The sequence below is a fragment of the Boleophthalmus pectinirostris genome, unplaced genomic scaffold (genome assembly GCF_026225935.1).
Source record: "Boleophthalmus pectinirostris isolate CB_2022bp ecotype Guang Dong unplaced genomic scaffold, ASM2622593v1 HiC_scaffold_18, whole genome shotgun sequence".
NCBI lineage: Eukaryota > Metazoa > Chordata > Actinopteri > Gobiiformes > Gobiidae > Boleophthalmus > Boleophthalmus pectinirostris.
The window spans coordinates 34,027,933-34,052,532 of NW_026571133.1; the positions used below are offsets into that span (position 1 = coordinate 34,027,933).

Below are 24,600 nucleotides of genomic sequence, written 5' to 3' on the forward strand. Positions count from 1 at the left end.
AACGAAGAGCCATACATTCTTTGTTGGCAACGATTTCCGAGATTGAGGATTTAAAGCCGGAACAAAGAGAATGTTTGGTGAATTTCATCAAGGGGAAAGATGTTATTGCCCTTTTTCCTACGGGATTTGGGAAAAGCTTAATATACCAGTTAGCCCCCTTAGCGGTGCAGTACATACATCACAACCAAATAGCAGCGATTGGTTAAATGATCAAAAGTACCTGTCTACCGCCGAGTGAACGAAATCTAAGCTGCGAGGTCAGAAGGTTTGTCGAAGTGAAACAAAGTAAAACCGGCTGATGAATCAGGCTCTCAAACTTTGGCCCAAGGACCAAATCTGAAACTTCAGGCACATTTTTCTTAGTCCTCAGGTTTCAGCCTGCTAGACAAATTATCCCAAATGATCATAACCAGCACTTTTTACTGCAAGTTGTTTAAAATCGACCTTGATAAAGTTAGTATTGAGTACTTAGTAGGGGAGGGAAAAACAGTAACTTTTTAGAAGCATTTTCAATTTGAATAAAACGATTCTGAATCAGACATGCCAATAATCAGAATTTTAAGTTTAACCCGAAGCTGCCCAATCTGTCGATATGAAAAGATCTGGTGGCTCAGTCTAACCTGTTCTACATAATTCCATATACTTTACTTCATATATTTGATGTCTTTTGTATGTATATCAAATGCAGAAAGTAGTAAACATATAGAAAAAAAAAAAAAACACTGAATGAGAAAGTGAGTCCAAACTTTTTTCTGTTAGTGTATGTTCAGCATTACATTATAGCAGAAACATATGGACGACTGACACATTCATCTCCTCCCATCATCGTCAATTCTGGCTCCTTTCCTTTTTCCACATTTCAGCTACATTTTCCCAGCATTCCCCTGCACACCTGCCCTTCAATCACCATTCCAGCAGTCCTCCATTTGTCTTTTTATCTCCCTCCCTCCCTTCCATCCATTGTGCGCGCGTCCTCATAGGTGAACTTTAATTATTGGGCGTAAATCTCCGCTGTAGTCGAATCACGTTTTTACTGCCACATTAAAAACTCTAGAGGACATTGCCACTAAACGCTTCCCTATTTTCAAATCCTCCCAGTACCCGTTCCGTCTTTCCCCTGAGTAATGCATTGCCTATTCCGCGTCTACCCTCTCATTAGTATTTCTAGACAGTCTATTGTATAAAATGTGTTTGGGTGCGGCGTCAGAATCCCGGGACGAAGAATGATGCCACGATAACGTGACAGTGATTGGTTGACTTGGGGCCGTCGTCATGGCGATGGAGATTGTTGATGTGTTAGCATGCGGAGTGTGTCACCTGCTGCCTGCGTGCCTTCCCACTCACTCAGTTCAGATGTCTGCATAGGTCTGTGTGGGTGGAGAGACAGGTCTAGAGGAGCATGGGTAATAACTCCATAGGACCTATAGGCTCCGAATACATTTCCAAGGATTGTGGATTAGATAAAAAGCAGTTGTAACGTTGGATGAATCTGAATGTCGAAGTTAAAGGTGTATTATGTAACTTTTTTGAGTGGGAGTTTTCCATCTGTTTTCCTTCATGGAGATGTCATTGCTTTGCTTAGAATAACTCTGTAGAACCTACAAACTCTGAATACATCTCCAGGGATTATGGATTAGGTAAAGGTGTTTATAACATGGAATGAATTTGAATGTTGAAGTTAAAGGTGCATTATGTAACTTTTCGAGTGGGAGTTTTCCATCTGTTTGCCTTCATGAAGATGTCATTGCTTTGCCTAGAATAACTCCATAGGATCTACAAACTCTGAATACATCTCCATTGATTACGGATTAGGTAAAGGTGTTTGTAATTTAGATGAAGTTGAATGTCGAAGTTAAAGGTGCATTATGTAACTTTTGTGGTTGGGACTTTGCCAGCTACTTGTCTTCATGAAGATGTCATTGCTTTGCCTAGAATAACTCTGTAGAACCTACAAACTCTGAACACATGTCCAGGGATTATGGATTAGGTAAAGGTGGTTGTAACATGGAACATGGGATGAATTTGAATGTTGAAGTTAAAGGTGCATTGTGTTACTTTTTGGGTGGGAGTTTGCCACCTGTTTGTCTTCATGAAGATGTCATTGCTTTGCTTAGAATAACTCCGTAGGACCTACAAACTCTAAATACATCTTCAAGGATTATGGATTAGGTAAATGTGTTTGTAACATGGGATGAATTTGAATGCTGAAGTTAAAGGTGCATTGTGTAACTTTTCTGTTGAGGTTGCTTCTTCAATTCTGACAGGGTAGGCAGAGAGGAGCTAATTCAATTTACAGCCACACCCTAGTTGTTTGCTGTAAGGAGTATTTGTTAGTTAAAGGGCCTGTACCCATTTTTTTCATGTATTTAAGCAAAATTTGTCTTGCCCTAGTACACATACGTCTTTTGTACAAGCATCTAGGTAGAAAGCATGTTACTGTCTGATAATCAGGAAGTGTGCCTTAGCATGACAGTTGTTGTTAGCGTTACCGTCACGTTGGTCTTTGAGAGTTGTGGAAAGCACTTAGAAACTCATCACGGTGAATAATTAGAATCTTTGGAAAATAACAATAACTTTGAACCGCTGCAAACTGTTTAAAATGAACAAGTTCCAACAGTAAAAATCAATTACAACAACTTAAAATTCAGCTACCCTAAGGTGTGAGCTGTTATGATAGAAAAGTTACATCGTGCAGTTGTCCATGGGTATCGACTAGTCTATGTGGTTTCATTTTGATACGGCTCAAGATTAGGGGTGTAACAATATCCAAGTCTCACGATACAATATCTTCACGGGATGAACCTCACAGGACGATATTCATTGCGATATCTTGGGAAAGATCACGATATGGTGGGGAGGCTCACGATTAGGGACATAGCAATATCCAGATCTCTTGGTACGATTTTCGCGATATACATCTCATGGTATGATATTTGTTGTGATATTTTGTGGAGGCTAACAAAACTGTTAATATGCAACTTTTTCCTCTCAAAATGCCTTGACAAGACTTAATCCAAAGAACTAAGACTTTAAAGTGCTTAGAACAGTTATTTCTTCATGTAGTCTGCACTGAAATGGAGCAAAGGATCATGGTCTATGTAGTTCCCTCTGTCTTTTTTTTTAGCCATTGCTGCAGCATAACTCTTAATTTAAGCAAAGAGACTTGTAATTCGATATATTGTGATGGTCCATGACATTACTGAGAACTTTGATGATACGATGTCACGATATTTCGGTTATTGTTACATCCCTACTCAAGACCATTCTAAAATTATTCAGGAAAGGTTCATTTCTGTCCTGTGAATGTGACTTTTTTAGTATCAATACCTGCTCAAACAAGTAGTTTTGATACTAGCTTTAGTGTCGATTAGTACCTGATTTCTTTACTTTAGACAACCCTAAACGCATCAAATGTTGTTAAAGTACTCATGCTGGATATAACTCTTCTTTTAATAAGGACAGTCCGCACTGCAAATAGCATGGGAATTTAAACAATATAATTGTATAAGTATTAATTAAATACACACCCCTTGCAGGCAAACACTTCTTATTTGATTCCTTTTGACTGTCAAGACTATATAAAGCTTCTGTAATCTTAAGAAAGCAAAGAACAATTCCCCCAAATGTCCATCACTACAAAGCACACACTTTTTGCCTTAGATAAAATGAAATGAATAAACAGTGGCTTGCACAGGTGGTAATCCCCAGAGTGACATAAGACAACATCAGACTTGCGAAGAGCGAGAAAGATAAAATGTAAAATTGACATCGCATAATAGATGGCAAATGCTTCTTTTCTGAGCGCCAGCAGTGTCTCTGATTAGGAGGCTCCAAACAAAACACAAACACCAAGGGAATTCTCCACCGCTCAGAATATGACCTGCTTTTTTTTTTTTTTTTTTTGCTTTTTTTGTTCAAAAAGACTCAATGCTGTCCTGTTTTTCCTCTCTCCTTTCTCCCCATGCCCCCTTCCATCTTTGCTGTGATGGTCTCCTCCTGAGCTGCACAACATGTTGCAAAATCATTTCAGTATTATCTTAACACAGAATCAGTTGAATGCTGTGTTTCTTTAATATAATCACACTTTTTTGTGTACACATCACTTCAGATATTTCCGTGATGATGATATGTATAGACAGTGATACAAAGGATGTAAAGTTATTATTGTTTAAATCATATTGTACACCGTTGTACACAGCCCCCCTCTGGATTAATTACAAAAAAGCCAGTTTGCAAAGACTGCAGGTGGCCTACAATGATAATTTACGCTGCTTTTGAGGAAGCAACAATGGACGAGCGCGACAGACATGTTTGTTACTGCACAAGTGAACACTCCTCAAGCTGCTCTAAGAATTTTAATGTACAGTTTCATTTGCAGGCTGAACAAATCAGACAATGGAATAATGTCACTCACAAATATGAGATTCAGTGCGATAAGATATCAATCCAAAATGTAGAGACACTGGTATGGTTGTCTTTTATAAACATAAATGCTTGTTCTTTTGTAATGTCACTGTCCTTGTTTGTCAGAATAAAGATGATGATGATACAAGGTTAAAATGGAATGGGAAGTCACTATATAAATGTTAATGCTACAATTATTGTGGGAATAAACATGATTTTGGAACCGTCATTGGAGCTAATTTTGAATTGAAATCACTTTTTTGTTCTGAAATACTCACGTTTTTATTACACTTGACATTCCAACTGGGTATTTTAAGTGTAATGTTAATTATATCCATATTTCTTGTTCTGGTCCCAGTTTTCTCTTTGTAAAAGCCCCACTGTGTAATAGTTCAGCCAAAAAAAGTCTTACTGTGATCAGACTTGCCACTCTCCAGACCTGACGTTTAACTTGCGTGGGTGGTGGGCAAGAAGGCTGCTAAAATGTTTCACAGTGTAGCTTTGCTGCTTTAACTCAGATACATTTATGCCAAATATTATTTATTTTTTGTGGAATTATATCTCACAGAATAAAAGCATTTGGTAGCACTTTACACTTTTAATAGAATGATTCAGACTTTGTTACTACTTAATAAATACCCTAAACTTCCTAGCCCTAACCCCTTAATAAACGTTTTGTTCATTATGAATTAAATTTTTGTTTGCTTTATTAAAAATGCTCTGGTGCAATATGTACAAACCCAGTGTAATTGTTTTTGATCATATTGTTGAATTATATTGTTCATCTTGTTGTATTTTGTGGCTGTTTTTTAACCTTTAGTCTTAGTTTTGGCTCAAATTTGACTTATTCTATGTCTAACGGTTATGTGTGAGTGTGTACGTTGATTTTGTTGTTTTGTTTTTTCTATGTTTATTTGAATTTATGTAGCCTACTGTCTGTTCTACTCTTATCTGTCTTCTGTTGTTGTGACTACGAGGACCCTCTCAAAAACGAGATGGCGAGACAAATAAATTCAAAGTTTAAATGTATTTTCAAAGTATGCTTTTATTCTGTGTCTAGCTTCACACAGCCATATCCAACCCCTCTTTGTTTTCTGTGTGTTTGCAGTGTGTAAGCCTGGATTCTACCGCTCTGTGCTGGAGGCCCTATCGTGCAGTAAGTGCCCTCCCCACAGTGTGGCCAGGCAGCCCGGGGCCACCTCCTGCAGCTGTGAGGACGGCTACTACAAGATAGAGTCAGATCCACCAGCCATGGCATGCACACGTAAGGACAAATTAGGATGCGTTTTTTTTAATTATTATTAGTATATTTGTTATGCATGGTTAATTTATTCTGAAATATATACACTAGTGAGGCCTAAAGGTGAATTATGTAACTTTTGGTTGGGGATCCGCCACTTGCTTTTTTGTATGGATATGTCATTGCTCTGCTTGGAATGTTCCACAGTATGGCATTAAACAGCTGTACCTTACATTTATTCAATTACAGGTGGTTTTATAGTTCAAAAATACCTAGAAAAACAGACATTCTGACTGTGGGCGGGGTTGCCTCTCCACAGATCTGACCTGTAACTTGGTCTGGTTTGGTCTCCATGAAAATAGAAAAGTTTAATGCCATACTGTGAAACATTCCAGACAAAGCAATAGCATCTCCATGGAGTAAAGCATTTGACAGAGCCTCCGCCAAAAAAAGTTACCCAATGCACCTTGCTGGGTTGCTTTTTATAGATTTTAGAGTGTGATGATATCATACTCTCAGATGGGTGAGCAAGAGCCAGTTTTCCTTTGCCATGAAATAGCCAATTCCACAAATGTTGAACCTGATCATCTATTTGTGACTAGACCCAAGAATTATGACAAATAATATTAATTTTACCTGCCCCATCTGTATGAACTATAATTGCCCTGTATAGAATGTTGTGGTGTCACCTGAAACCCAGCAGTAGGTTGGTTCACATGACATCAAAACCTAGCAATGGTGATATCTGGATGCGGTTTATGGTTAATATCTTAGAAATTACAAGGCTTATGCACAGTAAACAAAAGCTTTTTCTCAGCAAACTCAACGTATTGGGGCAAAATGAGATTAAAAGGCAATATTATTGTCAGTTGAAGTTCGAGTTCTCTATGTGGACCTATTGCCTAACAAACAACGATAAGGTCATAAGGTCGTACAGTACAACTCCCATAAAGTTATTTAGACCCCATCCACATTAGTACGTGTTCAAGTCATTTTCGTTGCGGATGCAGTGTTCGTTCACACTAATCCGATAGAAAACTGCTCCGGAGGCAGAACGATCTGTGTGGACGCCTGAAAACACTGATACACTGATCTAAGTCTATGTGCCGCAAAGTAATTCACCAATAAAACGCTAAGAGGCTAGAATATATGTCCATTCATATATACAGTCTATGTGTATGACCTGCAGATGGATAATCTCTGAAAAGAAGCACACAACAGACTCACCATCAGCAGAACACACCCCTCTGTTACAAAAAGAACACACTAATCCACTGAGTTGTGTCCTTTAGTCTGACAGAATCTGAACTGCATCATCAATTTATGCAAATTATCCATGCAGTTTTAAGTTTAGTTTCTGTAAAACATAAACAAATGTGTCAAAGCTGTTTGAATAGGGAAGGCTTGCGGACACAGAAACGACGTGTCTGGACGCAAGTGATTTCTAATACGGTGATTCGTTTCAGTGTAAACGTAGTCTTAGTCTTATTGGAAATTTTAAACACAAAATACAGGAATTTCATAAACACAACCTATTCACATGTTTCAGCTTACTGTTTATATGTGCCTTTTTGATTTTGTTTGTTAAATCTCCATCACTGAAACCCATGGATAGGGAATGTAAATCGTCCAATGAAAATAGTCGCTGGGATAGTATCTAACCCAGTGGAACTTAAATAAACAGACTAAATAAGTGAAAAATCAGTAGTAGTGGAATTTAAATGATTAAGCTCAAATGAACTTGTCAAAAGGCACTCTGGCAGCGCTGACAGTGTAGTGGGAGGAGGACAGCACAGTTGTAGGCACAGTATGACATCACACTAGATTTGGCTGCTAAAGAAATGTGTCAACTGGCAAAAGTCTGCAGCTTTTCAGGCAACCAAAAACACCACCAAAATTTAAGTTTATCGGATTTATGTGGATAAAATTGGCATATAATAATATCGAGGACTTGGTTGCAGCACATAAAATCAAGACTTGCAGTAATTGGTTTTGTTACGTTCCTTTCTTTTATTTTCTTAAAGGTCCTTCATTATGCAAAACTGACTCTTGTGAGCTTTTAGTCATGTTGTTACCTGCCCAAAAACATAGCTGGAGTTGTGTTTTGTTATATTCACGTTTGAGCCACCCTTTGTTATGAGTGTTTACATCTCCAGAGCTTAAGATTCAAGATTCAGGATTCAATTGCTTTATTGTCATTGTCATAAAAAAATAACAATGAAGTTGCATTAGAGCAGGGGTCTCCAACCTGTAGCTCTCTACCTCTTTTCAAGTAGCTCACCAAGGGATTTATGAATTATATGTATTAGAATAACTCAAAATTGATTACTTACATGACTATTACCACTTGTGCTTAACTCTGTGCACTAATAAGTGAAGAACGGTTTAGGCATCTAACTGTCTAATGCTTGCCCTGTTTCTTGTATCAATTTCTTGCAACCCCTAAAATGAGTAGCTCTCTGGTATATTCATTTTGTAAAAGTAGCTCACTGGAGGAAAAAGGTTGAAGACACCTGCGTTAGAGCATCACGGACTGCATAGTATATTAAAAGTGCATAATAGTGTAGAGCACCCATCCAATAACTTTCTCCACATAAACATTACACCCACTATGAGAAACGCTTATGATCCCAGGGCTGAAAGTATTCAAGTAATTCTATTGGTGTATGGAGTTTAAAAACACAGTGCAGCATTTCCCATATTATCGCATGAAAAGCATTTGTGTGTTTAACATGTGTAACAGAAACAAAACACAACTCCAAGTATGTTTGTGATGTGGAAACAACATTATAACAGATTAGAGAATGTCGTAATATGGGCCCTTTAATTATATATATAAAACATTTCGTTTATGGGTTATGATTAACTAAAGATTTACAGATTTAAACCATAACACTATTTCCTGAAAAACATAAGAGATTTGCTTTTTTGTTTTTGTGCGTGTTTGAGGAATTTGCGTAATAATAAGTTGCGTCCTTAAAGGTGCACTATGTCACTTTTCGGTTGGGGGGATCTGTTATCTTTTTGTTTCTATGGAGATATCACTTCTCTGCTTGAAATGTGGCATTAAACAGCACATTTTTTCAATTACAAGTGGTGTTATTGCTCAAAAATAACTAGAAAAACTGGCATTCTGATTGTGAGCGATGTCGCCTCTCCATAAAACCGATCTGTAAACTTGCCTGGTTTGGTCTCCATGAAGATACAAAGGTTTAATGCCATAGTGTGAAACATATCAGACAAAGCAATAACATCTCCATGGAGAAGCAACTGTTTTTCTGCATAACAGAAATTTCTGAAATACAAAAATTTTTTACAGAATTTATACAGAATAGATGGAGTTGTATTGAATAAACTGACATGACTAGCAACTGTTTTGATTTTCTTATATACTCACCACCTAACACCTATGTCCAGGCCCTCCATCAGCCCCCCGCAATGCCATCTCCAACGTCAACGAGACCAGCGTGTTCCTGGAGTGGTCCGTTCCCATGGAGACCGGGGGGAGGAAGGACGTGCGCTACAACATCCTGTGCAGGCGGGTTCTACCGGAGGGGCGGGGCTTGGACGAGTGCGGGCCTAATGTTCGCTTCCTCCCCCGTCGCCTGGGCCTGTCCAACACCTCCAGTCATGGTGGCCGATCTACAGTCTCACACCAACTACAGCTTTCTCCTGGAGGCGGTCAATGGCGTAACAGACCTTGCCAAAGAGCACGCCAGACAGTATGTGACGCTCAATGTGACCACCAACCAGGCAGGTAAGGATGAGCAATTATACCTGCTGGTTTATTTTGTCATAAGCAGTGCTGTTGTATTGTATGAAATCCCCGTACCGTTCTTACTGCTTGAATTCAGAGTATTAAATGTGTACGGTGTAACTTTTCTGGTGTGTTGTCCACCACCAGAAATGAAGTACTTTGCCTGGAACAGTAGCTCACAATAATAAAACATATATAGTATACTCAGTATTAGGGGTGAGTATGAGTAACGGTACACAAAAATCATAGTTCAGTACATACGTCCGTTTTGAGGTCACAGTTCGGTTAATTTTCGGTACAGTATGAGAACAAAAATGCAAAACCATTTGCTTGTTGTTTATTTGTGTTTTATTAAACCAAACATTTTTTTAACATTATACAAATGGGAAAATAAAATAAATGCAAAGTGCTGCTTGGTAATACTAATAAGTTAAATAAAATATTGTCAAATAAGCAACAAATGTATGAAATATTATATATTAATATAATAAATTCCTTCTAAACAGTAAACAAAACTTCTCAAATAGTAAAGCACAGCACTAACAGTTCCAGGATGAAGTTTTTCCATGCCGGCAAAAGGCGAAAGTGAGGACCGGGGCGTGACAACTGTAGTTTTGTGAGGATTCACGTGGTTCAGAGGGATGGAGTCAAAGCGGGGGGCAACTGTTGTCAAGGGGGCCACACTAACTATAAAGCGCTGCAGGAAACGTTACCACTCCGATCACGGACCAGGTCTCTCATGAATATTAAAGAGCTGAACCTTCCGTGCAGATGCACATGTAGCAGCAGAATATAAACACACACAAATGTGAATTCACTCGTGCACTGCTCTGTACCGAACTGGACATCCCATACTAAAACGGTTTGGCACAAATACATGTACCGTTACACCCCTACTCAGTATACTCTATATAGTGACATGTTAGTGTCATATGAAACATCTTGCACTCTGAGGACCTCAGGGACCGGCCTCCTGCTGGTGCCCAGAGTCAGGACTAAACAAGGGGAGTCAGCGTTTCAGGTTCATGCAGCTAAAACCTGGAACAGTCTTCCTGAACATGTGAGACAGACTCTTCTGTGACGCTGTTTAAATCCAGACTCAAAACATTTCTGTTTGACTGTGCAAATAACTGAAAGGTTTTCATTCCGCACTCTTCTCTCCAATTTATGTCTCTCTTTTTTTATTTTAATCTTCACGATTATTTATGTTTTGATTTGTTTTTATTATGATTTTAATGTATTTCTTATTCTGTAAAGCACTTTGAATTACTTTGTGTACGAATTGTGCTATACAAATAAACTTGCCTTGCCTTGCCTACTCAGTAGGGGTGTAACGGTAAGAAAATAAAATGAAAAAATAAAGCAGGTAGTGCACCTTCCTTCCAAAAAGTGGTAGTAACATAAGGATTCAAGGGCAAGCATTCAAAAGTATTGTTCAGTGCCAATGGATTTTCTAATTCCTAATTCTGGAAACTTTAGTGATCTAAACAATGTTTAAAATATTATGCAGATACTTGTTTGTTTGGTAGAGGTGTTTTAAACCAATGTGTTTGGTTGTGACCAGAGAGAAAATTGAGTACATTTTTAAAGTCCATTATTATACAATAAATATAAAGCTTTGCTATTAGTTGTCATAACTGAAGTCGTGCGACTTTCATTCATTCCACTCAGTCATGCCTCTCAGTTCCTTACTAAAACTGGCGTAGACGGGCGATGGTGTCACATGGCTGGCGTGTGTATAATAGTTTAGTAACAAAGACGCCAGATGATCATATTATCATCATGTATTTGTCCAACAGATCTGTCGCTGTATTAATTTTCGCTCGTGCTCCCTCCCCACGGTGAGGCAGAGACGCGCTGAAAGGCCCTTTGTTTTAGCGTGGAGATATTTTCATTGGAATAGCAGCTTGGGCTACTCAATTAGGCACCACGTTTGGATCAACACGGTGAACGGGAAATAAAATAAATGAACGCTGATGTCTGGGAGGGTGTATACGGGAGAGGCAGCAGGTGCTATTCTGCAGGCCTGTCAGGACTGATTAATGGGACAACTCAAGTTTTTGCATTGGCTGGAGAGGAGCTGTTCAGAGCAGGTTTGGGTGAAATTGTGAGGTGGCATTTGCAATGAAAAAACAGATAGAATATTGGAGCAGTTTGGATTAAAAAAAATAAAATAAAAATGCTTTGACTTTCCTGTGTTACAACATTTTCTCACATACACACATTGACATAAACACACATAGACACATCAGGCTGTATACTGTAGATCAGTGTTTCCTAAACTTTTTTTCTGGGGACTCATATTTTAAAAGTCACATATAGTCACCTGTTTGGACAGTAAATGTAGCCCTTTTCTTTTTCTTTTCAACATTCAATTGAACCAGCAATACTGGAACAAAACAGTCAATAAAATCATTACAAAAAGATTAGAAATCATTCAAAAATGTCTTAAGATTTCAACATTTCTAATGAGATAGGTGGGCCTGTCTGCGTTTTTGTAGCGTGTTCCAGTCTGGGGTGCAGGAGGAGAGCACAACACATATCGGGCGACCCAAAAAAATTTCTTGCGATCCACCTGAGGGTCGGGATCCAGTCTTTGAGAAACAATGTTGTAGATTCCCCAATAGTCTATGATCTATGGACATTAACAACAACAAAATACACTTAAAGAAGAGCTATTATGCATATTTTTTGTTTTGTTTTGTTTTGTTTCCTTATCAAAAACATGCCTGAAGAAATTTTAGATATCATCCATATGTTTCAGTAATGTAACGATCTCTCCCAGGCCCTATTTGAACGCTCCTGATGGTTAGTTGTAAGAGTTTATGCAAAGCTCAGCACACAAGCCTACGTCATCCATGCTCCCACATGACAATTCTCCATAAATATACAAAAGCATGATAAGAGACTGTAGTTATTTCCTATGTAATCCCTCAGTTGTCCAGGTTGGCTCCATAGCAAAAGATGAAAGAGTGAAAAAAAAAAGGAGTGTCTGTAGCCAATAGTTGTTAGATGTTTGTTTGGGTCATACCTTGGGGTCGTGCAATGGATTTACCTAATAAATAATCCTTACGAACTACAGGGTCTGTGAGTTTCAGTGTAGTTAGCTGCTCCTTTCAGAAAGATATTTAAATCAATCCAGTGCCGGAGCGAGCAATTTTGGGGTCCTAGGCGAACTTGAGTTTGGGCCCCTCACTATAATGCACCATTTTTTTTTTTTGTTTTTTTTGCTTTGCTTTTAATATATTTATTGTTTGATTTTCCCCATTGTTCTTAAGACACGCACATTTGTATTTATTTGAGTTATGGTGGATTGGAAACTTGTCTTATTAGTTCAGTCCGCCTACTCAATCCAATACTAATACTAATACTAATCAGAACTGAAAGCAGTTTTTTTTTTTTTTTTTTTGCCCGTACAATTGCATTTCTGTTTATATCCATTACATACTGTATGATCATGATTATTTTTCTTATGATTATTGTTTAAAAGTAAACTTTGCTCTTTTAATGCCATATTGAGAGAAAATGTAATTGCTCTGAGGCCTTGGACATGAGTGGCAATGAGAGCAATTGGTTGGGGGCCCCTGCAGGTTTGGGGGCCCTAGGCAGTCGTCTACTGTTGCCTGATGGTAGCAGTGCCTCTGAACCAATCCTTTTCAGACAACTCTATAAACTTTTGTCCAGTTGACACGATTCAACCTTCTGTTGCTATTTCCAAAAGTAGTAGCCGGCGAGTTGTAGTTTAATAGTGTCTGTTTATTATGGCTCATTCAGCTACTTAATGCCTTAGAGCAATACGTTTTGGTTCCCAAGCTTGGTTGAACTTTTTGTGTGGAGTTTGCATGTTATCCCTGTGTCTTGTGGGGCTGCCTCCGGATACTCCACTTTCCCCCAGCTAAAATGGTTCTGTCCAAACTTAGCTCAACATCTGGGTCCCTGGACGCCCGAATTGCTTACTACTCCACACAGGCTGCTGCAGAAGTATTGTGGAAAGGATCAAATATAGAGGGCAAGCTTCACTATGGGCACAATAAAGAATACATTCACTTTTTCTATTATATTAGCTAATACAAGTAATAAGTACCCTTTTTGCCCATTGGCCTAAATATATGATGCCGTTTCATGACTCGTAGTAGTTTTATTTAATCCCAAATATATATATATTTTTTTTTCTAATCCAGATCTGGCACACTGTTATTAACCATATTTTTTATTCTCATGTATTCAAGCAAAATGTGTCTTGCCCCAGTACACATATATTGTAAAAGAGCTCCTGAGAATTGAAGCTGTTTCATTGTCCGATAATTAGGATGGGCACATTAGCATGCTAGTTGTTGTTTGCTTTAATGTGATGATAAAACTCTGCTCTGGTCTCTGTGAGTTGTGAAAAGCGCTTTTAAACTCAGCTCAGACTCTAAAATGTAAGTGAGGATCACAACGTAAAAGTGAAAGACGGTTTAATTTAGGAATTACACAAAGAGAAACTGCATATTTATTTAAATCACGTATTTACCCGCACAAAATTTCACTCAAGAGATTCACTTGTGTAAAGGTTTATTCATTTGAGCACGTTTTAGTGATAAGAAAGTTTTTGTCATTTGTCTGTTTACTTTCTAAACACAATCAACAACAACAGCACAAAACAGCACTTTAACTCCCATCACTCATCTGCCCGGTGGCCTGCCATTAAAGACTGCAGTGTACTTGGGTGACTCTACTCCCCATAGCTGTAAATAATGAATACTTAGTGGGATGGGTCATAATGGAGATGGAGATGCACATGTACCTTGGGAGACTGTTTTATGTTTACTAGAGTGTGTTTTATTTTATGTGCTCGTAATGAAATGGGGAGCCCACAGTGTAGTAAAATGAGAAAAATATGAGATTATCGTCCTTCTCCCCGAGGCTTGGAGGTTAGAGAGAAAAAACAATATTCAAAAATTGTGGGTGTTTAAATAAATGGTCATTTAAAAAGTGATTGAATATAGAGGGAGCAGTAGAAGTGGTGGTGATGGCACTAGTAATAGTAGTAGTAGTAGTACTACTAGTACTACTAGTAGCAGTAGTAATAGTAGTAGTATTACTGGTGGGTAAACAGATGGGTAAATGCCTGGCCATTTGAAAAGTGAGTGATTATTGTGCGAGTAGAAGTAGTAGCAGTGATAGTAGTAGTCGTAGTCGTAGTACAAAAGTGTGTGTTACATTTGAGTTTTTTTATATTTTGAAAAAAAAATATATATATATATAAATATATCATAGATAAAAAGCTAACATTTGATAAAATGTAACCACATTTAAAAATTTTACAATTTATATTTGGCAATATCAGGATGGTACAGTTTTGTTTTGTTTTTGTTTTTTTTAATGATAGATTTTTAGTGTTATTAACAGGGATATAACAATCACCGAAATATCGTGATATCGTATCGTCAAAGTTCTCAATAATATCATGGACCGTCACAATATATCGAATTACAAGTCTCTTTGCTTAAAAAAAGAGTTATGGTGCAGCAGTAGCTAAAAAAAGACAGAGGGAACTACATAAACCACGATCCTTTGCTCCCTTTCAGTGTAGACTACATGAAGAAATAACATTTCTAAACACATTTAAATCTTAGTTCTTTGGATTAGTCTTGTCAAGAGGAAAAAGTAGCATATTAACAGTTTCATTAGCCTTCACAAAATATCACAATAAATATTGTACCGTGAGATGTATATCGTGAAAAGATTACCAAGAGATTTGGATTTTGTTACATCCCTTATCGTGTGGCTCCCCACCATATTGTGAGCTTTCCCACGATATTGCTATAAATATTGTACCGTGAGGTTCATACCGTGACGATACCGTATCATGAGACTTGGATATCGTTACACCCCTAGTTATTAATCAGAACCAATACTAGTAGTAGTGGAAGCAGTAATATCAATTGAGTGTCACTAAACATCATCCATGGGATCCTCTCCAAAGGACTAGATACAATAACTGAATTTTGTAGTGAACTTTGTACTTTTTTTGTAGTTGTAGTAGTAGTAGTGGTAATGACATTGATTGTCTACGGTTTTACTTAAGTATGTGTAAGGCAGGCAGATGGTTCCTGACAGTGCACAGAGCTGCCAGTGTTGTACTTGTATGTGTCACCAGACTGAGTGGATTAGCCCAGACTACAGCACTTACTGCAGTTAGAACAGGATTAAACAGACCCCAGTCAGTGGACCAAGTGCAGATTAGGATTAGATTAGATTACACCGAGTAGAAGGGTCAGACACTAAATGTACTTTACAAACTTAACACTGAAATTCAGCTATCTTGCATTCTTAAGTCTTTAGGACTGGCAGTAGTTGCCAGCGGTAGTTTGGACAATATATATAACATAATAAAAAGCTTGTAATGCATTTTTTTCATACATTTATGCAAGTAAACTACAGAAAAAAGTGATATATCTAAATCTAATGTAATGTAAATCTAATATAATGTAGTTACCAATGCCAGTTTTATGTTAAATAATATATGACAGTTAGTTAGTGGTAGTAGTTAGGATTATTAAAAAGTCTGAAATTTATTTGCCAGAGTTTAGATGTTTCAGTAATTTAGAAATCTCTCCCGGGTCCTATTCAATCGATTCTGTGCAATTCTCGACCCACAAACCTGCATCATCCATGCTCCCACACGACAGTTCTCTATAAATATATTTATACAAAAGCATGATACAAAACAATACCCCTTACAAAAGCTGATGCAATGTGCAGTAGCTTCATTAGCAGGACGCACATTGATTGTGTTGTAAAAATGCTGAGAGCAAATGGAGAGGGATGTGGTGAGGACGTTAATATGTTGTTTTCAGCAAATATAACATTTACAAAACATTAAAAAGTAACACAGCGGTCTAAATATGTTGTATTAATACCGCTCTGAAGTTAAAAAACATCTCTTTAAATAAAAATATCTGTAGTTTTATAGGTCAGACGGAGCTGCCATTGTCTACATGTGTTATTAGATTTCCATTTACCAGTATTTCTAAAACTTGTTGACCTTTACGCAGAGTTCACCCTGACTCTGTTTTTCTTTGGGCTGTCAAAACATGCTCGAGGCGGTAAGGTTGCTTCAGGATGTCTCTCAAGGATGGCAGAGGTGAGGTCTACGAGTATTGGAAGGAAAAGTGACTATAAGCAGAAAATAGACCGCATGTGCTTTGTTTAGGCCACCGTTATAAATTGTTTGATTCTGGTGCTGACATAATGTGTTGAGGTCACCCATTCAAACTGAGCTTTAAGACAATGGAGTTGTGTAGCAATGATGTCATGCTTCCAGTTTCAATGGAACTTCAGCGCCAGCCTATGGGCCCGTTTACACGAGAACACTTGCGGGTACAAATAACACAATATTTTATTCGAAGTGTCTTTCGTTTAGATGGTGACTGCGTTTTTGGGGCTTAAAAACGCAAAAGTCTAAAACCGTCTACACTGCCCAAGACGCAAAACTCTGGTCAGATCTGCTCACGTCAGCGTTTACGTCACATACATACAGTACACAGAAACATGTTGGACCATTTCCACGCGTTGGACCTAATAAACTTCCAGGAGACATCCCAACAAATGTACAGAATATGCAGAGATACTATTAGTGAACAAAGAAGGATCTCCAATTACTGCAATTGTTTGTTGTGTTTATTTTCATTTCTATTATGATTTTACTTATGTTATATTTTCCATTGTATAAGAATGTAAATCTCTACTTACCCAAAATAAATACATACACAAAATAATAAAATAAATACACAAAAAAATTACCTCTGTCAAAGTCTGGATGCACCAGTTCGTTGCAAGCGAGCCAGACGGCATGCATACCCAGTCGAATTCCACACACTTTTGCGTCACCGTAAGCACGTAGATTTATTCACGAAAATGCTTGTTTAAACGCAGAATAAAAAGTGAAGACGCGACACCATTTTTGTGTCTTCTGTTCAAACCGTCATCATATAAATGTAGCCTATGTCATATACAACAGTCGGCACAGTAGACCAAAAATAACGAAAAACTTAAAAAAACTTCTAACTTGGACTAAACCTGGAGTGAAACACGACTACACCACTGCTATCCATGGGTTTCAAAGTGATGAAAAATTAGCACCGTTGCCGTAACAATTAACAATTTAACAACAAGATATAACCTTATGAATTGGAAAATGTAATCAAAAGGTTGCATATAATAGGAATTAACTGAAACCCATTAATATAGTTCTAAAGAAGGACTAAAATCTGGATAGGAATTTGCCGGTGGTACTCAGACCACTTTTGGAACCACAAATACAGGCAATGCAGATCTTGTTTTACACCATCGCTATCACCTCTATCCTTGTTGGTTAGTTTGACCTGTGCTGTGATCAAACTTTACTGCTCTCCTGCCCTACCTGAGACAATTACACTAATGATTTTAATCCATAATCATGCCTCTATAAAACATAATGAGCGGTATTTTACAAGCCCTTATATTACAGCACTTGCAATCACCATAGGAGGACCTTGAGCACCCTTCTAAGCACCCTTCTTTCCTATTTTATGCTTGGGGTAACAGGTTGGGTTTCACAACATTGTAGAGTCTATAGTTTTAAAATGAGCTGGCGGGCTGGTCAGAATTTAAAGGACCTGCATTATGGTGTTTTGTGATTTATGTTATAATGTTGTTTCACCTTCACTAGAATCATTTGGATAACTCCAGCCCTAGTATTGCCCATCTCTACTGAACAAAAGATAAAAGGTAGCTCTTAACTTGAAAACTTCATGACATCACAAGGTGGAACAGAGCATTTTGAGCTTTGGAGATGTAGACTGACTTCACAATGTCCATTATTCAACCCCAAAGACATGATTGTTGCTGGTTGAAAAGACTAACCCTTCCAGCCTGACGATACCTGAGAATATGTTTTATATAACTGCACACAACTTGAAAAGCTGAGAGTTGGAGCTTTCTGAACATATTTCCAGCATTATTCTACGTCACGCGCACGCTGCATAATGACGCAGGGAAAACTAGTGTCCAATAAATTTTCTGCCAAACATCATGGATCTGTTACAATAACTGAATAGGGTGTTGCTGCTTGTAGCTGCCTCCAGTTGCCGTAGTGGCCACTCACTGGTAATTCAGCGAAAAAAATCCCCTGGGCTGAGATAAGATTTGCTCATAGAGCCCAATGTAAACACAGACTGCTTGTGTTTGGCTGACAGGGCACCTACAACTTTCAAAAATGTCAGATTTTGTGGCAATTTTTACCTGGTTTTAGATCATAAACTTTTTCTCAGCTCAAAACCCTTCAGTTGTCTCAAAAAATGCTTCATAATCGTTAGCTTTGGTTATGCTCTGGTCCGCTCTAGCTCCTTTCGCTCACATCGATCACATGATACACAAGACCGTGCTCCATGTGTGTGCTCACCTGCATTCACGTGTGCCTGCGGGAGAAAAGAGCACTACTGCACATGCTCGGTCGGCTCACAGCCACTGGAGGTACCTAGCCGGGCTAAAGGCTAATCTGGACTCATGCGACACTGGCCTTGGCCCATTGACTTGAATGGGTGGCCATTTTGAAAACCCAGGGCCAGCCAAACACATGCGCTCCATCCATTTTGATTTGCCCAAACTTTGCCAAAGAGTGTAGAGAGTCAAAATGGTCGACTGCTCTGAATGTCTGTGTTCGTAGCAACTGAAAAAGTTGCTCTAAGTGCAGTTATTTCTCAAATAAATGGCAAATTACACATCTTGGTCTGTGTAATTACACATGCTATGGTATTTTTATTTGAAAGGTTTATTTCACTGAAAAGATACAAATCCAAATGTAATAAACACCATGGAAATACATGGAAGACTTTATGGCTTTATGCTCAGGACCTGACACGACCTGTTTTCATGACTGGCACCAGGAAAGTCATGGAGTGTTTGCACTTTTTTTGTTGATGTTTTGAGAGACAATAAGAATATTTTTAGTTACAGACTTGGTATTTTGCACTTTCGTAGCTAAGACTCTAAATTAAGATTTTTTATTTTATTTTATATTTTTTTTTTTTTTCATTTGTATTTCTAGGCCTATAACTTGTATTGTACAGCAATATGACACAACTACAGCATGCAGATTGTGAAATAACAGATTGTACTGAAAAAAAAGGATGTATAACACTAGGGTGTAAAAGGGGAGTTTTGATAGCAAAATTAAGAAAAAAAATCCAGGCAAGGACAAATGTACTAAAATTGCCCCTACTATTACAGGTTTGAGGACCCAACCCATTCAAAGTTTGTAGATTTCTATTTTAGATATTTCTTCCAAAACGTGAATATTATAACAGGCCCATATGACATTATTATGTCATAATGGGCCAAATTATGACATCATTAAGTTCTAGATTGTAAACACAAGGAATCAGATTCTTAGGATGCATTTTTGTCTTGTCTTTATAGGCCAAAGGGTGCAGAGACATAAAACAGGTATTGAACTAGAGAAAGTTTCAAAGGGGGCAAGACAAGAGCTGAAGAGTTTGAAAATGGGGCTTTTTGATGTGTAGGAAGTGCCACCGTCGATAAGAGATCAGTGAGATAGGTGATTTCACGGCGTCCATGTGAAGCCCGGGCTGAATATTAAAATAAAGCGTGGGTGGGGAAAACAGGAGGAAGTGTGAGGGAAGAGAGGGAAGAGAGGGAGATAATGTGGCTGAGGATCTGAGAGGGGTAAGGATAGAAGGAGGGCATTGGTTGTAATAGTGGTTGAGTGTCCACTTATCTGAAGGTTGGCAGTTCGAATCCCGCTCTCGACAAACCAACCAGCAAAGAAACATTCTGAATCATTGGCTGAGTGGTCAAAATCTGTATATCATTTGTTCATTTGTTTTTCAAACTAAAACCAAAACTAAGAAAACAAAAAAACAACCTTTTTAAAATTATTTGTCTCCAAACCCAAACTGAAAAAAAGGATAATGATTCATTATTTGCAGTTTAAACCACGTTGTCTGTATAGTTTTGTTTTCATTATTCATTTAAACACAAATTCAAAAACTGAAAAAAGCTAATTGTAATCAGTTTTTCATTTTGGTTTTGGACATAAAGAAGAAAATAGTTATTTTTTTCATTTTCTTATTTTTGGTTTTATTTTGAAAAACGAATGAACGAATGATAAACGGATTGGTCAGATCCACTGACTCACAGATTGGCGATGTGATTCCAGCTCCCACACTTGAATGCTGTTGTTGTGTCCTTGGGCAAGACACCACCTCACCCCCAAGTGTCTGTGTACACTGATGTGTGAGTGTGTGTATGTGTATGTGAATGGGTGAGTGGTTCCTTGATGTAAAATGCTCTGAATGCCTTGAAGATGGTAATGTGCTATATAAAAATGTGATCAAAATGTGTAATGGTATTTAAAGAGCCCAAGAGGGAGTATTACACTCCTGTGGGTTATTAGTTGTCTATCTACAGCGCCATGGTACCTTTTGAAAATGATATATTTTCAGAAAATATTACAAAACATATTGAAATGTTTAACTAGATTCAGTTTCCCCATGCTAAGTCACTCCCCCTTCATAGTGCTATTACGACACAATCAGAGTGCCTTCTGCAAATGAAACTACTGCACATTGTGTCAGGTTTGTAAAGTTGTAGTGTATTGTTTTGTAAGAGGCGTGTGCTCGTACTGCTAACCAGTGTTGGGAGTAACGTGTTATTAAAGTAACAAATGACTGTAATGCATTACTTTTTGCTGTAAAGCAGTAACGTAAGGCTTTACAGGGGGAAAAAATTGATATTTTACTCCGTACTAGGCACATTCCAATGCATTTTTCACCTGGATTGAAGTGGTGGGTTTTTTGGTTTTCTTCATACAAATTCGCTAAAATCACCACAATATCAGCAGTGGTGAAACGCCATCATTGCGGTGATGATCAGTGTCGGGACGGGCCCAGAGATGCGAGGACCATCGAGTTGAGTGACCTCTGGCAAGAGGATCAGAAATGCAGCTGATGCCCGATCGCGCATTACAGACACCCTGCTCCACAGGCTTGGGGTTCTCTCAGGGGCGGTCCTAGAGTCCAAGTCCTAGTCCAAGATTAGTCCTGGGTTGGTCCTGGTTTAGTCCTAGTTTAGAATTGGTTTAGTCCTGGTTTAGACCTGGTTTAGTCCTGGTTCAGTCCATATATGGCCCAAAAGTTCGGCATCTTTGTGCGCTGATTGTTATTTGACAATCAGTGACAGTTATTTTGGTGAGAGTAACTTAAAAGTAATGCAGTAGTCATGTAATACCTTACATTTTAAACACAGTAATATTGTATTGTAACAAATTACTTTGAAATGACAGTAAGAAGTAATAAATAATGCATTACCGCTAACCATAAAGACGGTTCGAATACGTCCCCAGAGAAACTCTAGGAACCAAATACAAGAACTCAACAAAATAACTAAGTGCTGTAAAAAGCACTAGTAATTTTGACAATACATGTTTACATTGTTTACAACAGTGGTTCAGCACCTTTCTTTCAAGCTCATTCTGGACCCAATTACAGAATATGAATATTTGTTTCAATAACTGAGCTATTATCTCTGCTCATTTGCCGTCCATAGTAAATGTACCATAAATATACATTGTTTTTCATCTTGTTGGCTATTAATCAAATGAATCGTGATACATTAGTTCACGGATTATTAGACTAAGTGACTAGTTTTGTTCTTTTGTTTGGGCGAACTACGCAGACATTTAAAAAATAAATTTGGTGAATAGTATTGGAGAGGATGTGAAAGAGCAGAGATGGGGTCAATGATGCGTACAATAGCAGGAGGTGGGTGGGCCTATATTTGGCCGATTGAAAGAAAACCTCATAATAACCCAGGTGTAAGAGGGACTATAGACAGAAGAGGGCCGCAAATGTAAATGCACCAGACTGTGGACTTTTAGGAATCCAATGGTCTTCTACTTGTACTATTTAAATGTAGGAGTTTCTGATGAATATTGTAATGTCCTATATTACGCAAAATGGACCATTGTGATCTTTAAGTCATGTTAGAATGTTACCTCCTCAAAAACATACCTGGAGTTGCAGTTTGTTTTCATTCACATGTTTGAGTAACCTTTTATTATAAGTCTGTCTATATCTCTGAAGCTCAAAATGCTGTGTTCCAGCTTGTGATGTCATGAAGTGATAGTTTTTAAGTTAACTTTTACCTTTTGTTCAGTAGAGATTCGCAATTCCAGAACCGAAATTATCCAAAAGATTCTAATGAAGGTGTAAGATTTAAAAACACACCGGAGCACTTCCTGTATTACCCCATGACATCATAAGGTGAAACAGAGTGTTTTCTGTTTGAGAGAAGAACACCTCCTAAATATACAGGGTTTATGTGTTAAACATGTGAATAAAACTCCGGGTATGTTTGTGATGAGGAAACAACAGTGTAACGTAGATCAGAAAATACAGTGTAATGTGGGCCCTTTAAAGATGTATTGTGTAACTTTTCTAGTGGAGGGTCTGTCAGATGCTTTTGTCCATGGAAATGTTATTGATTTGTCTGAAAATCTTCACAATATAGTATTATTAAATATAGACCAAATCTGACCAAGTTACTGGTCAGATCTGCGCAGAGGCAACCCTGTTCATAGTAAGAATACCCGTTTTTCTAGCCATTTTTGAGCAGTCAAAACACCTGTAATTAAATAAATGTTAGGTAGAGCTGTCTAATGTCATACTGTGGAACATTCACAGCAGCACAATGACATATCCACAGAAAAAAGCAGGTGACAGACCCCCAACTGAAAAGTTACATAATGCACCTTTAAAAGCTATTTCTAGTTGAGTTAATAATTTGATGGCTTCTCAGCAGAGGTGGGGACTTGGACTCGAGTCAGAATTGAGTCACTATTTTTAGGACTTGAGGCTTGACTTGATAAAACAGAATAAAACTTGGGACTTGACCTGGAATGAAGGTCAGTGATTTGGGACTTGACTCGGATTTGAGGCCTGTAACTTGAGAAGACTTGAAAAGCATGTTTAAATCTGAATTTGTTCTGTTTTGACCATAATGATTCACACTAAGACCTTGCCAAGACATTTAAAAAGGAAATATTATTATTCCTACAACTCTTATATACACGTATAATTTATCTTAAAAATGATATAAATTGCAAAAATCTAAGCTATATTTGGTACTTTGGTTTAAAGACTTGAAATGACTTGAAGCCCAAAGCAGACGACTTGGACTTGACTTGGACTTATGGACCAGTGGCTCAAGACTCGACTTGGGACTTGAGTCGGACTTGAGGTCAAAGACTTGATACTTACTTGAGACTTGCAAAACAACGACTTGGTCCCACTTCTGCTTCTCAGTACTGACATCTACAACAAAACACTCACCCACACTTACATGACTTCCTGTCTCAACTCTTATCTCATATTCTGAAAACAAATTACTCAAACAGAAACTACAAACATGTTTAGAACCAAAATACAAAAGCGGAAATCATATTTTTTTTCCCACTGTCACCTTCTTATCCCATACTATCTAAAGCACATGTAATTCCACAGACCTGTGTAATGTAATGTAATACCACTATCACTGTTGAACGCTCGCGGGCCGTTAGCTCCACTCACTATCCGAATGTTTGAAAGCCACCATCTTTGCTATATTACAACTTTAATAAAGCAATCTCTCTTAGCGCCTCCTATCTCCCCTCCACTGTGCCTCCGAGCGCTGGTTCCGTCATTCTCCGGGGGTAGTTAAATGATAATAAAACCGATATTGGAACGCCGTATTGATTTGGCTGATGGAGCTGTCAGATATGGGCTTGAGCTACTTATGTTAGCCGTTGTTGTATGCTTGTTCTTATCAGAAGCCTAGCCCAGCATAAAGGCGGGCCATTCTGTTTTCATGACCTCTCCATACACGAAATAGATTACCTCATGAACCCAGATTAACAGAACAAAAAGAACCAGTAGGTAAAATCCATACACTTTATAATATTGATAGACACCATCTCATCCATCGGAATATGAATCGTCTTTATCTAGATTGCCCCCGGCTCTGTGGTAGAAGACGTATAATGTTATCTTATGAGACATGCTATACACCTGAAAGAGAAATTATTACATCGGTGTAATTCAGCATGTGTAGATTGCATCTTGGTAAACAGATATTTCCATCAAAACTGTGCGGAGCGAGTCAGGTCATACATGAATTT

The 24,600-nt window shown here is 38.1% G+C and overlaps 1 protein-coding gene across 1 annotated transcript in view; it reads left to right on the forward strand.

Annotated features, from left to right (window-relative positions):
• Positions 1 to 24,600, forward strand: part of LOC110166375 (ephrin type-A receptor 5-like) — a 151,746-nt gene that overhangs the window by 68,984 nt on the left and 58,162 nt on the right. The window contains 3 exon segments of the mRNA XM_055153197.1: positions 5,513 to 5,668; positions 9,062 to 9,270; positions 9,272 to 9,401. Of these exon segments, the coding sequence (XP_055009172.1) occupies positions 5,513 to 5,668; positions 9,062 to 9,270; positions 9,272 to 9,401 (495 nt within the window).